Below are 13,159 nucleotides of genomic sequence, written 5' to 3' on the forward strand. Positions count from 1 at the left end.
TCCCTCTGTCCCGACAGTCAGAGGCCCCATTGGTGGGGGCTGTGATGAAGGCTTTCATCTGGTGACTATTCAGCCAGACTTCTCTGCCACCTTCTCTGCCTCTCTATTGGTGACACACTGTGTCAGTCTCACACATACATAATTATATTATACCTCAGCCTCAGACTCATATCAACCTTATCAGACTCATATCAATAAAGTAACCAGGTTTCCATCCAACCTTTTTATGCGAGTAAAGTAAGTCGGATAAAACATATCATGACAGGCCTGACGGACACAGCAAATTTGTCTGCAAACTTTCCAAATGTCAACCAAACGAAATATGCTAGATAAGGTGGGATCTTTTTGTGTCTGTAAAATTAATTATACGAGAAATGCCTGTGGAAACACCTTTATGCGCAAATATTGATATAATAACCATCATATCGAAGTAAACTTGGAGTCACGCGATGATATGTTTTGTGTTCGTCCCACTCTGACTCGTTGGGAAAGCATGCAGTTTTTTGGGGCTACTGTAGAGTCAGATGAGCTTCACAGTCATGAAAGTGCACAGTGATGAGCTTGATGCTCCTCTACAATATCGAGGGTCTTATTCTGGGGACATGATGATCAATGATTGACTGTAGACTATACCCGCACTGTAGACCAGAGTGGGCTACCTAATTCAATATGTGTTTCTACCAACAAAACCATCAGTAGAGTTGAAAATGCGATGGAAACCTATTTACCTTGTATGTTTTATTCGGTACACGGGAATGAAACTGCAAAAAAATATTTGCATGTGCACTATGTCATCACACACAGCCTTTCATCTGCAGTGTCAGTTTGACAGATACACCCCTCTGGTGGGATTTTAGAATATTTGCATGAAAATCGGTCAACAATTGTATGGAAACCTGTCGGTATCCGTGTTCACACATCAAAGTCAGTCACGTGGCCTTAGTCAGGCCCAGTCCGTCAAACCACCTGTCTACTCTATAATTTGGGAGAGGATTGATGGGCACTTGAGGCTAGACTGAGCTTGCTTTCTCATGCCCTGAGTGGTGCCTGAGTCATACTATAAGTACATGGGAGTAGTTGTGTGTGTGAGGCCCTCCTACTGCTCTCCCATGAAGTCCCCATTGCATCATCAGATCACTAGCATGCCATGTTTACTTTGTTTCTAGACTTTGTTACTCATTGTGTCTAACTGTGTTATGCTGTTCTTTATGCAATAGGGTGGGTCTAATCCTGAATACTGATTGGTTAAAACCGCGTTCCAGCCGGTGTCTATTCCACAAGTTACCACCGGCTAACTCCATGACGTTAAAATGCCTATTTACTCTGTTTCATCTGACTGTCCACTCCACTGTCTCATCAGCCCAGCCAAGGAATTTACAAACTTGATCTCCGCTATAAAAAGCATCTAGACATTATCTCACATTTCTTTTAGACTTTTTAAACAAGCTTAATAAATATGCTTTTTGATCTGGAATTCTGTTATATGCAAATTCCATGCAAATGGTCAATAAAGTATATTGTATCGTTCTGTTGTGTAGTACTCCCAGGAGGTCAAGGCAACCAAACAGGGCCTGACGGACATCCCCATGTCACCTGAGCCAGTGTCCTCCAAGAAGAACTTGTTTGAGGCTGGAGAGGCCTGGAACCAGAGCCTGGCCAAAGGCACACCACCCAAGGCAAGGCAACAACCCCATAACGTTACATACACATTAATGAATAAAGTCAAAGAAGTCTAAGTCATTTGCACCATCACCAACGACTGGACATTAATTACCCAACAACATAAGTAGAACCTTACGGATACAAAACATGAATGTTCTTTACATTCAGTAGCTGCCTGAAGTTATACTGTAGACTAGAGACACAGAAATCTACCTAGCTCTCTTTCAAAAGACATTTACACATTGTGCAGATGTCTAATTATATCTGTCCCAATGCTCCTCTCCATGCTATTGTATGGTTGTGATCTCACACCTTTGTCACAGCCCCCTCTCTCCCCGATGTTTTTAATTACTCTATCCCATTCCTCGTGTGCAGGCCAGGGTTCTTTGAAATAACCAGAAAGGCATGGCAGCTTGACCCCGGGGCGAGAGGAATAACAAACAGCATGCGAGCCACGGCGGTATAGATCTGAGGCCCTTATGGCTGTTGTTTATTTTAACTCTACCACAAATGTGTGGTTTCCCCCATCCTGGGTATTCCATAGCATGTACAGATGTTGGATCCTAATTTGAGCCAGGTTGCTACAGCAGGATTTTTTTTTTGCAGCAACAGGAAATGTGAGTTATTATGTGGATTCAAATTAATGGACATTATTGTAGGGGCTGATACATTTTTTCATAAGGGAAAATCAAGTCTGAAATTTCAAAGTAGAAATTACAAACTTCAGAAGCATTTTTAAACCTCAAATATACTACAAGTTTGACATTTCCTGCATTGCTGGAAAGTTATCCTGCAACAGGGCGATCAAATTAAGATCCTACATCTGTAGCAGTAGCTGCTAACCTGCCCCCAGAGATACAGTATGTCTTCCCCTTTCTAGCACCATGCTAACGGCTTTCACCGCAGGAGTAGCACTAAAGAAAACAAACCTAAAGGCTGATGGACCAGACAGGCTAGTTTGAAAGAAGTTGAGTGAGAGGAAAATGGAGAGTAAATTACAGAGGAGAAGTTTCATGGCAGTCTGGAGGATGCAGCCACAGAGTCGCAGTCTTGCACTACAGATGTAGGATCTTAATTTGAGCCAGTTTGCTACAGCAGGAAAATAATCCTGCAGCGACAGGAAATGTGAATTATTATGTGGATTATAATTAATGGGCATTATTGTAGGGGCTGATACGTTTTTCGAAATTACAAACTTCAAAAGCCTTTTTTAACCTCAAATACACTGCAAGTTAAACATTTCCTGCATTGCAGGAAGCTCCCCTGCAACAGGATGATCAAATTAAGATCCTACATCTGTAGCCTAATGGTGTATAACCTGGGAGTCACGCTTATGGATGAAATTAGAGCTGGCTAATCTCTGTACCTAAATCTTGTGTGTGTGCTGGACAGCTACATTTATCTGTAACAGTCTGTCACAAGAAAATAAGGAATGCCTAAGGAATGGAACTGTCTTGTTGAGCGCCTGAGTGGAAATATGTGTGTGTGTGTGTGCCAGCAGGATGCTGAGAGTCTGAAGGTGGGCGTGGCGGACATGATCACCCAGTGGGTGAAGGGGAACCCAGATGGCACCAGCAGGAGCTCCCCCTCAAGACCAGCTGTAAGTCTCGCTCAGAACAGTTGTGTACAGTATATAGTGTATATGGGTATACATTTACTGTATGTGGCTCTGCATTTCACCAGTTTCATACATTACCGCCAACCTCTTCTCCGTCACTATTCTCTAGCACTGGCATCGCCTTCACAGAAGTGGCTTCTGGTTCAACAATGTAGTAAGAAGTCACACGGGGTGTCTCATCCCCTTTAGAGAGACTGAATCATCTTCATCAAAATACAGCATCTGTGTATCTACTTCCTTTACTTTCATTCCTCATTCGTGTTATTTCAACTGTCTTCACGTCTTCCCTTAAAGTAACTGCTCTTTTCGCTCTATTTCCCTTTCTTCCCATTTTCCTTCTGAACTGTTCTACATGTAAGTGTTTGTAGTACAGCTGTGCACCAGGCATGCAGAGAATCAGTGACGTGTGCGTGCAGTCGGCCTTATCCAAGGCTGCCATCTAGTGGGGCGTAGAGTTCTATTGTGGAGGTTCAGAACAGTGGGGGCTGCTGACGGCTCATAACAATGGCTGGAACGGAGCGAATGGAGATGCAATTAACCATGTGTTTGACGTATACTCCAGCCATTACCATGAGCCCGTTCTCCCCAATTAAGGTACCACCAACCTCCTGTGGTTCAGAACCAAAGCCACGAAGGTTGCTTATCTTGCATGGCTCCAAAAACCATTTTATATAAAACTCCAAGAAAGCATTTGAAGAGTTGCTGTTTGGTGCTGTTCATTCCCCAGGATGTAAAAGCTGGTGACGTGATGCAGAAAAAGAACATGTGGGAGATCATTGGAGAAACATCCCCTGGGATTTCAGGAGCAGTGGCAAAGGTGAGCGTGCTCACACACACACACACACGCTCACACACACATCAATACAAACGTACAGTATTTGAATATTCTGTTTCAAACTTAGTGTATAATATATACTGTTGCAAATTCTCACTGTTCTAAATCAGTCTATGCTTTTCAGGGCAATGCATCTGGTAAAAAGTACAAATTTGTGATGACTGCTCATGGCAAATATGAGAAGATTCCTGTTGATGATGATGATGATGATGATGAAAATATGGATGAATACACGAATGGAAAAGCAGGTGAGATGACTGGGTTTAGACAACAATTATACATTTTAAAACAGTGTAAATACCATAATAGTCCAATAATAACCCGTATTTTCTGAGGCAAAAAAACACCTTTTTATTCTGCTGGTCCTGTGGATAAAAATAAAACATTTAAATCTACAAAATACCAGCTACAATTAAATAGCATGACTTCTATCAAACACCAAAGGGCAATAGCCCTTGATCTGCCCATTATCTTCACTACAGAATTAATTCTCTATTTAATTGTATAGCTCAAGATGAACTTTCTATGTCAAACATTAACCAACATAAAAAATGTTCTATTCAAACTTTTTTAGTTTTTGTTTTATCAAAAATATATAGAAAATAACATTTACTGTAAACTTATGCAGCAAAATCTCAGATTCCAAAGCAGTTGAACATCACTCTGTCGATAACAGACAATGTTCTTAATCTTTTTAATATAGACATGCATGAAAGAAAAACGTAAAGCACCAACAACAAGCTGAGGAACCTATAGAAACTCAAGGTCAAATGTCACTCTCAGTTCTTGACCCTTCCGGAGCCCTCGTTTGAAAGTTGTGTATTTGAAAACTGTGTGTGAAACATGATATTTCAGTCTATTTTACTTTCACGTTAATCCTGCATTGATGTCGATGGGAGATTTGTGGATCTCCAGTTAGGATTTGGCCTTAGGGACTTCCTGTATACATTTGTCTTAGCGTCTGTCGTCACTGCCTTCCATATCCCACAACCCCTTCCCCTGACCTCTTATCCACCCACACCAACAGTCAAACACATCCTTCATAGCGCTGACTTGTCCCCCACAGGAGTTAGCAACCATATTTCTCAAATAACACTCTCACTGACCTGTAGTCCAAAAAAAGGGAAGGATACCAAGCTGGTATAAGCATCTGCAGGCTACTCAAACATTCTAAAAAAAAGTATCACCTGAATATCTAGTCTATTTGAAAGCACCATTAAATAGCACCATTTTGGGAAATATACAGTCCTACTTCACTACTACTTTCATCCTCTCCTCTCTTTTTCATCCATCTTTGGAAACATTTCTCTAAATGCCCTGGAGTCAAGTTTCTTCAGATACCCAAAACCTGCATCAATACAGTCTATAGGCTCTACACTCACCTGCGATTTCAAGACACGTACTATAACTGAGAGTTTATCGTTTTTAGTAAATGGTGTACATTACACTACAGTCTCAGGACCCCTTCTGAAAAATAATCTCATTGTCCTATCAGGGTTCAACAGTGGACAAAAAAAATTACTCAGAGATTAACTTAATCTTTGTACATTTTAATCTCACGAGATGTCTAAATTCTTTTAAAACAACAATACATTTTCCCTTATCCTCTGATTGTCAAGGTAATATTTTCATATTATCAGAGAAAGAGACATTCACACAAATGTGTAACATAGTCAGACGACAAAACAATCAGTGCTCAAAATGCAACATGGTGCATTTATCAAGTATAAAGTTAAGACCACATTCTCTATGAGACTGTCTTAAATATTGTATCCTGTGTCAAGCCGAGAGATGGGAACTGTACATTATGACTACCATTTCTACACCAGTGCACATAAAACATTTAACAATAGAATTTTTCAAAATGTTCTTCTCAGTTTCATCTTTACCAGTCCAAAAAGACATGGTTTAAGGACAAGTGAACCCTCTAGCTGTTCTGTTAAAGTCTTTTGGTTCCTCGTCTTTATTTTTACGCCCTATGAGACCCATCTCAAACACTGTCGAAATTTTAGTTAGTGGCCTTGACGCAGCCTCTCTTAGCCTTTTGGCATCAAACTTTGGGCTGAAAAGGAGAACAGGTAGACGATGGGCGAAGGATGGGATTTCTTTCCCTGCATCCTTTGGCTGCTCTTTCCTCTCCTCCTCACTTTTGCTGGCTTCAATCACCTGCATAATCTTCTCTTTAGTGGAGAACATATCGAAGAGAAGAGAATCCCATTTCTTCGCTGCCTTAGGAGGATCGTCAGCTGTTACGGCTGCCACCATGTCTTTGAATAACACCTTTTCATCCTTTTTCGCTTCACCTCCTTCCTGCTCAGTCACCTTGGCGGTTTCTTTCTTAGGATCTGATTCTGTGAACATAGGTGGTTCTTCTTCCACTACCATGTGCTTCTTGAGCCGTGACCAACCACTGAGTTTAGACTTCATCATGCCCTTTGGCTTTTGGATCACTTTAAGAAGAGGTTCAGCTGCTGGGAAAGAGTCTTTTCTCTCTTCCTTCTTCTCTGTCAATGGTGTGGTTGGAGCTGATACCACCTCTTCAGGTTTGGCTTCCTGGTTATTCTTTGGTTTAGCCAGCAACAAAAGATTCTCAGGAGATGCAGTCTTTGCAAGTGGAGAAGAATTGGTTGGCTTTGTCCCTACTGGTTTAGCCTCAGAGGTTGCTTTGGTTGGCATTTTAGGCTCTGTTGATTCCTTCAACTCTTTCTGTTGCACCACACTGGCTTTAGCCACAGGATGTTCTGTTTTTGAGAAAGGAGGTATTGTCTTGCGTTGGGTTTCTGGGGTGGGTGTCTTGGGTTTTGGGTAAACTCCATAAGTTGGTGTCTTCACTGGGGTTTTAACCTCTGGTGTTGGAGATTTAGCCCATGGCCTTGTGTTTGCCACAGTTTTAACCTTTGGCATTTCAGCAATGGGAGTTGATATTTTGCTGGTCACAGCTGTGGATACTCTTGTTTCTGAGACCTCTTCAGCTTGTGTAACAACAATGGTTGGACTCGGAAGCTTAACTACTGTCGTGGATACTATGGCCTCACTTGAAATAGTTTTTTCCAGTTCTTTGAAGGGTGCTTCCTGGTTTGACACCTCGGGCAAAGGATGTGATTTTACAGGTAACTCTTGGGTAGGTGTTTTAGATGCTTCTAGCTCTTGGGTTTTAGATTCCTCTTGAGTCGGCGTCTTAGACCTGGATATTCCAAATAAAGGTGAAAAACTTTGGATTCCACCATGGGCAACATATGCAGCAGGAGTCAACCCATAATAGGTATGGGTTGGTTTAGGATCCACATATGTTGGTGTCTTGGGCCTTTGAAATCCTATAGATGATACCCCAGCTGTGGGAGTCTTTGGCCTTTGAAACCCTGCTGGTGGTTGTGGTTTTTGATACTCAATTGTTGGAGTCATAGGTTTATGCCCTTCATTGGTGGGAGTCTTGGGCCTTGGATACCCATCTGAGGGTGCTGTAGGTTTTGATGTTTCTTTTGTTGGTGTCTTGGGTCTTTGGTACCCATCTGTGGGTGCTGTAGGCTTTAGTGTGACAATTGTTGGAGTCTTGGGTCTTTGGTACCCATAGGAGGGTGCAGCAGATTTCGGTGTGATATCTGTTGGAGTCTTTGGCCTTTGGTACCCATAGGAGGGTGCAGCAGATTTTGGTGTGATATCTGTTGGAGTCTTGGGTCTTTGGCCCATCTGTGGGTGCTGTAGGCTTTAGTGTGATAATTGTTGGAGTCTTGGGTCTTTGGTACCCATAGGAGGGTGCAGCAGATTTCGGTGTGATATCTGTTGGAGTCTTTGGCCTTTGGTACCCATAGGAGGGTGCAGCAGATTTTGGTGTGATATCTGTTGGAGTCTTGGGTCTTTGGTACCCATAGGAGGGTGCAGCAGATTTTGGTGTGATATCTGTTGGAGTCTTGGGTCTTTGGTACCCATAGGAGGGTGCAGCAGATTTCGGTGTGATATCTGTTGGAGTCTTGGATCTTTGATAGCCTAATAGATCTGTCGGGGTCTTTGGTCTGGCAGACTCAACTACAGGATTTTCGTGTCGAGGAGCCTCTGGTTTTGAAGTGTTCTGAGGAGGTGATTTAGCTGTGGGAGTCTCTTTTGACGTTACTTCCCCATTCAGAGTTCTTGCACCTAGAATAGTTGAAGGTGATTTTGAAGGGTCAGACAAAGACTGACTGGCAGCATTAGTGCCAGGTGTTGGTGTGTTAGATATATGTTCCTCTGTAGTAATGGGTGATACAGCGAATAAAAGTGGGTTGGTTCTTGATATTTCAAAAACAGGTGTTTTGGCACGGGACACATGAAATGAGGGTGTCTTAGGGCGACCTAAAGGAGTTCTTGGTGTTAAAAAATCATGAGTTGGTGTTTTAGCTCTTTTCACTTCAGATGTAGGCGTTGCACTCCTTTGGAGTCCAGGTGTAGGTGTTAAACCTCTTTTTACCCCGGATGTAGGTGTTGCACTCCTTTTGATTTCAGCAGTTGGTGTAAAAGCTCTTGTGATTTCTGATGTGGGTGTTATACTCAGAGATAATGCGTCTGCAGTAGATGTCTTTGATCCAGTATAATCATGGAGGGGGGACATAGATGCAGTATAGACCCTAATTTGAGGGACATCAAACATCGATTTGGGTGCTTTTAGTGCAGCTTCGGTAGCTTTAAAACGTGGACTTGGACTTTTGCGGTGTATTACTACTGGGGCTATTCGCAGAGTAGGTTGTGTGGCAGCAGGAGTGACTGTGACAAGAGCAACTGGAGCACTGAGTGGATGAGGTACTGAAGCAGTGACTGGAGGAGCAATTTGAGCAGCAGCTGTCGTTGTCACGTCAGGCACAGAGGACGTTTGCTCAGGCGTTTTGGGTGCCAATTCATGCAAGGCTGGCCCTAGAACGGCTGACGGGGGTGTTGGAGTAAATGTGTAGAGTGGGGCCACATATTGGGGGAAGGTGGGGGCTGGAGCAGCATACAGCTGTGGGGCGAATCTTGCTGTTCCACCAAAAGTGGCTCCTCGTTGCTGCGGGTAAGGGGATGCCACATGACGATAGACTGGCCTGACAGAAAATCTGGGGTGCTGTGTGTAGAAGGATGCCTCTGGAGTTTTGGGAGGGGTTGAGTGGTCACTGTGCTCCAAGTCAGGACTTGCTTCATTCACAGGAGAGAGGCTTGAGCGGAAAGGGACAGGTGTCTTTGCGATCTCAGGAGCGGCTTTTTTCTTGATTTTTTTCTCAGTTTTCTTGAGTAGTTTCTGGAGTCTAGCATTTTCCTTGCCAGGCTTGGGCAGTAGAGCTGGAGGGTACTGCTGGAAAAGCAGGCCTGGTTCATTGACATTGCTATAACTGGCAGCCATGAGCAGTTTAACCCCCTGAAAAAAATACAGGACAGTGTGAGGCATATTTATTTGGTTATCAATGATACAGTAGCCTATTGTTTTAAAGGAAGAGGGGTAGTGTTCAATCAATTCAACTTCTCCTTACAGCTGCTCTCCACCACCACCACCTCGGCCCATGGTAATGATCAGTGGCTGGACTATTCAATGACCATCAAGAAAATCATCAACACATAATTGGTAAACAAACACATCTGACTACTTTTTTTCTTCTTTTTCAGACCTATACCATGGTGAATATTGAAATACAAATGTTGGTGGCAAAGACTTTCTATTCAAGATGGTACGGACTTCAACAACTTTGGCCACCTTGTCAGCAAACCCTGTGAGGATATCCTCCAGTAGCACTTGTTATGAAAGCAATATCATTCACAGTTTATACCTTTCCTACCACATTCAGTAGGTAACTTTTGAGAACTTCTTAAATGGTTAGTTGTTGCTTTGTTTTGTTCTGTGTACTCACTTTGAACTCCCCAGTTCAATTTAATCTTCAGACTTGTATTGACTTACTTGTCAAAAGTATCTTTCACATATGTTTATGTATATATGAATGTTTTTTTTTACTTACTTTTACTTGATCTTTTTTCTCTTCATTTTATGCCATTGACAAACATTAGGTGAATGCATTTACATGTACCGCACATGTATGTTGGAAATTATGCAGAAAGTGACCTGAAACCAAAACCTAAGCTTTGAATTTGAAATGGTAACTCTTGTAAAATGTTCTGATTTGGGAAGTTTGATCACTGAGCCTGTTAATTGTAATATCATGTTTATATTTTATTTTTCTTGTGGCTGTTGTTTGAGCCCTGAGATTATCCAAACATCTCCTGAATATAGTGTTAAAGGCACAATGCGGCTGTTTTTATATCAATATCAAATCATTTCTGGGTAACAATTAAGTACCTTACTGTGATTGTTGTCAATTAAAATGGTCAAAAATAAATAAATAGCTTCTTAGCAAAGAGCAATATCTCAAGCAAGAATTTAGCTAGGATTGTCTGGGAGGGGTCCGAGTGGGAGGGGAAAACTGAAAAGGAGCTCTTAATGGCAGACAGGTTTGGAACTCTTTCTTATTGGTCTATTAACTAATTTACCACCTAGGCAGACCAAAACTCCATCCCACCAAAACAGGCTGAAATTTCAGACTGCCTTTTCAAACCGCTCTTACACTAAAAGGGCATTATCATAATTTTCACAGTATTACTCCAACCTCATAGTGTGGAAATATATACAGTATAAAACACAGGAAAATGTCAAATGTCTTTTAAACGCTAGGCTACACTGGGTGCTGCACATTCTCTAAGCTTTTAAGCGAGTCATCTTTTTTTGTGCATTCATAAAATACTGCATTGAAATGCCAAATGATTTTGCGGTAACTGAATCACCTGGTTACAGAACATTGATTGTGTCTGTTGTATTAATAACCCTTTATCTCACACACAGTAACATTTTATCCTGCTATTTAACCATGATTCTGTTTTCAGTGCTGCACACTGGAGTTTTCCACCACCCTATTTATGTTACCAATGTAACATTTTAATCTTAAAATTTCTGCTTTTCTTGTTATTAAACCTTCATTTTTTTCTCTTACATTAAATAAAGTATTGTATACAATGACGTTTGTTTTTTATTAGCGATTTTATCTGTCAATTTTAAGCAGCCCGACAAACGCTATCTGCAGTGGACAAAGGGGACAACTTGGAGACGAAGTGAAGTGGAAAGCGAAGGAGGGCAGTCAAATGTAACACTCCCTGCAATTAAGGCCTCACAGCTGATACTGGAAGGTTCCTTGGCCTAATTTTAGGTTGAGAGCAGAGAGGACGGGCAGCCAATCACCTGCTCCCTTCTATAAGGCTTGGTTCTGTCCTGTACAGGCAGGGTGCATCACGGTGACAGTAAATCACTGATGAGAAGGTACCTAAGGTGCAGCTTATGCATATCATCTAGAACCTGAGAGCATATATGGGTCCAATCACTGTACTGTCCATAACAATCTGACACTTGTGCCTGTGGGTATACTGAACATGAGCAGTAATTAAGTGACCTATACAAATCCACCTTTTCAAACTTTTAAACTACAGTGCAGTTAGATACTTTTGCTTTGACACTGTGAGGTCTGACTGGCAGACACACTTGGCCTGCAACCTACAGGTTCAAGCATTAACTACGAGTGAAAGTGAACATTGAGCATTTGACCCCAGTGATGTGGTCATTGTGATGTGAGTTTTTTTAATGCACAGTAAACACATTCTATAATTGGAAGATTTTGACTCATATCTATTTAAACCTTGATGTCTGTAAACCTTTAAAAGTTTAAACCTTGATAGTTGTATTTAGATTTTAAAGGAATGTGATAGGCCTACAAATCAGAATATTATAGTTCTCTCACAGCATTCTTTATTTCACTTAAATGGTTTGTCCATGTAGGTTTGTAGGTTTTTGGCCTCTACTAGTCAAGCTCAAATGCAGTCCACCACTGATCATGTTTTAAAGGGCCCACTCTGCAACAGTAAGACAAACTGGACCTGCAACATGAGAGGAGGTCATCCTTTTAAGGCTCTTGTAGATTAGGCATTTGGAGCACCTCCAAGATGCAAGTTCAAAAGAGGAAAGGGTAATAATAGCCTAGCAAGAAAACCATGCATCACAATGGCTTTTTGGTGTCCACCATCTCCCAACCCCTAAAAAACATGCACATGCAGTTAGTTTATGAGTTAATCACATAATCAGTAAAGATCTAAAAATATAACATAATTGAGCTTACCAGGTTATTCTTCTTACCGTTGACCAACACACTCCCGACAGGGGAGTCCCTTTACCATGAGAAAAACAAAAAAACATTCAACTTAAAACACTTTGTACAAGCTTGTTATTCAACTGTTAACATGCTAACACCCTGTGTTTTCATCAGTACATAGGTTAACATATACTTGCAGGAGTATCAGAACTTAAACGATTATCGTTTTAAGCATTATGATATCTCGATCCAGTTTTGATACCTGGAACGCAACACCCTAAATATATTAAAAACACATGCAACAGTGTGCATGCCCGTCTCTAAGCCCCACTTCCCAATTTGATGACGCTTTGACAATACATTGAAAATCCCTTTGGTCAGATAGCTTTAGCCACAATGGCTACATTATAGAGTACAACCTTCTGGGGGCTGACTGTAAAAGCTCCAACGCCGTATCAAGAGAACCCCCCCCACCCCCCCCCCCCCCTTCTCAATACGATAAACACGTTACTACGAGCTGTCTCAAAAAGTATAAAATCGTAATTGCAGTGTGTTTACCTGTGTGTCTGCTACTTGGGATCGGCCGGCTGCTGCCTGCTTGTCCCGGCCCGGATTATCAGAGCGGGAGGCTCATGTTGAGCACAACTATACACCCTTCCTACATATGGAAGGGCCAGTCTCCATGGCAGTCCAAAAATATAACCTGAGCCTTTTGCTCAGAATGTGCTCCGTCGTGACAGTGCGCTAGCTGCGACCGTCAGCCAGGCAGGGGGTGGCCACAGCACTTTAGATATCACCACCCCTCACTACCGCGACCAGATGCTCCTCTGAAAAATACTATTTCAGAGTGGCGCCCTCTGCAGGAGAGTCCGATCCATCTCAACAAGCACAGGAAGTTTAGCTTTACCAATTCTGATCAAA

General features: G+C 42.0%; 2 protein-coding genes across 8 annotated transcripts in view; one reads left to right on the forward strand and one right to left on the reverse strand.

Annotated features, from left to right (window-relative positions):
- Positions 1–11,115, forward strand: part of LOC112223636 (non-muscle caldesmon) — a 44,723-nt gene extending 33,608 nt beyond the window's left edge. For 3 of the 7 annotated variants that reach the window (XM_024386769.2, XM_024386937.2, XM_024387019.2), the window contains 5 exons: positions 1,539–1,676; positions 3,161–3,262; positions 4,008–4,097; positions 4,240–4,363; positions 9,720–11,115. In XM_024386769.2, coding sequence (XP_024242537.1) covers positions 1,539–1,676; positions 3,161–3,262; positions 4,008–4,097; positions 4,240–4,363; positions 9,720–9,742 — 477 coding nt within the window. In that variant the 3' untranslated portion in view covers positions 9,743–11,115. Of the gene's footprint in view, positions 1–1,538; positions 1,677–3,160; positions 3,263–3,389; positions 4,098–4,239; positions 4,364–9,719 lie in introns of those variants that run through there. The other 4 variants (XM_024386855.2, XR_006079034.1, XR_002949381.2 and 1 more) reach the window with 4 other exon arrangements.
- LOC112223547 (proline-rich extensin-like protein EPR1) lies at positions 5,650–13,049 on the reverse strand. Its single transcript, XM_042298711.1, has 4 exons — positions 12,797–13,049; positions 12,266–12,314; positions 7,910–9,474; positions 5,650–7,791 (listed from the first exon to the last, which is right to left on the reverse strand). The coding sequence occupies exons 3-4, from the start codon at positions 9,457–9,459 to the stop codon at positions 6,024–6,026; spliced, it is 3,318 nt and encodes a 1,105-aa protein (XP_042154645.1). The 5' UTR covers positions 9,460–9,474; positions 12,266–12,314; positions 12,797–13,049; the 3' UTR covers positions 5,650–6,023.
- Between the last annotated feature and the right edge of the window lie 110 nt (positions 13,050–13,159).

The sequence above is a fragment of the Oncorhynchus tshawytscha genome, linkage group LG01 (assembly GCF_018296145.1).
Source record: "Oncorhynchus tshawytscha isolate Ot180627B linkage group LG01, Otsh_v2.0, whole genome shotgun sequence".
In the NCBI taxonomy this organism is placed as follows: Eukaryota; Metazoa; Chordata; class Actinopteri; order Salmoniformes; family Salmonidae; genus Oncorhynchus; species Oncorhynchus tshawytscha.

Coding starts and splice junctions, on each gene's coding strand:
- LOC112223547 (XM_042298711.1), bottom strand. CDS start 9,459: ATGGCTGCCAGTTATAGCAATGTCAATGAACCAGGCCTGCTTTTCCAG. Junction 7,792..7,909: donor CCCTCCTATGGGTACCAAAG/GCCAAAGACTCC, acceptor GATGGGCCAAAG/ACCCAAGACTCCAACAGATA.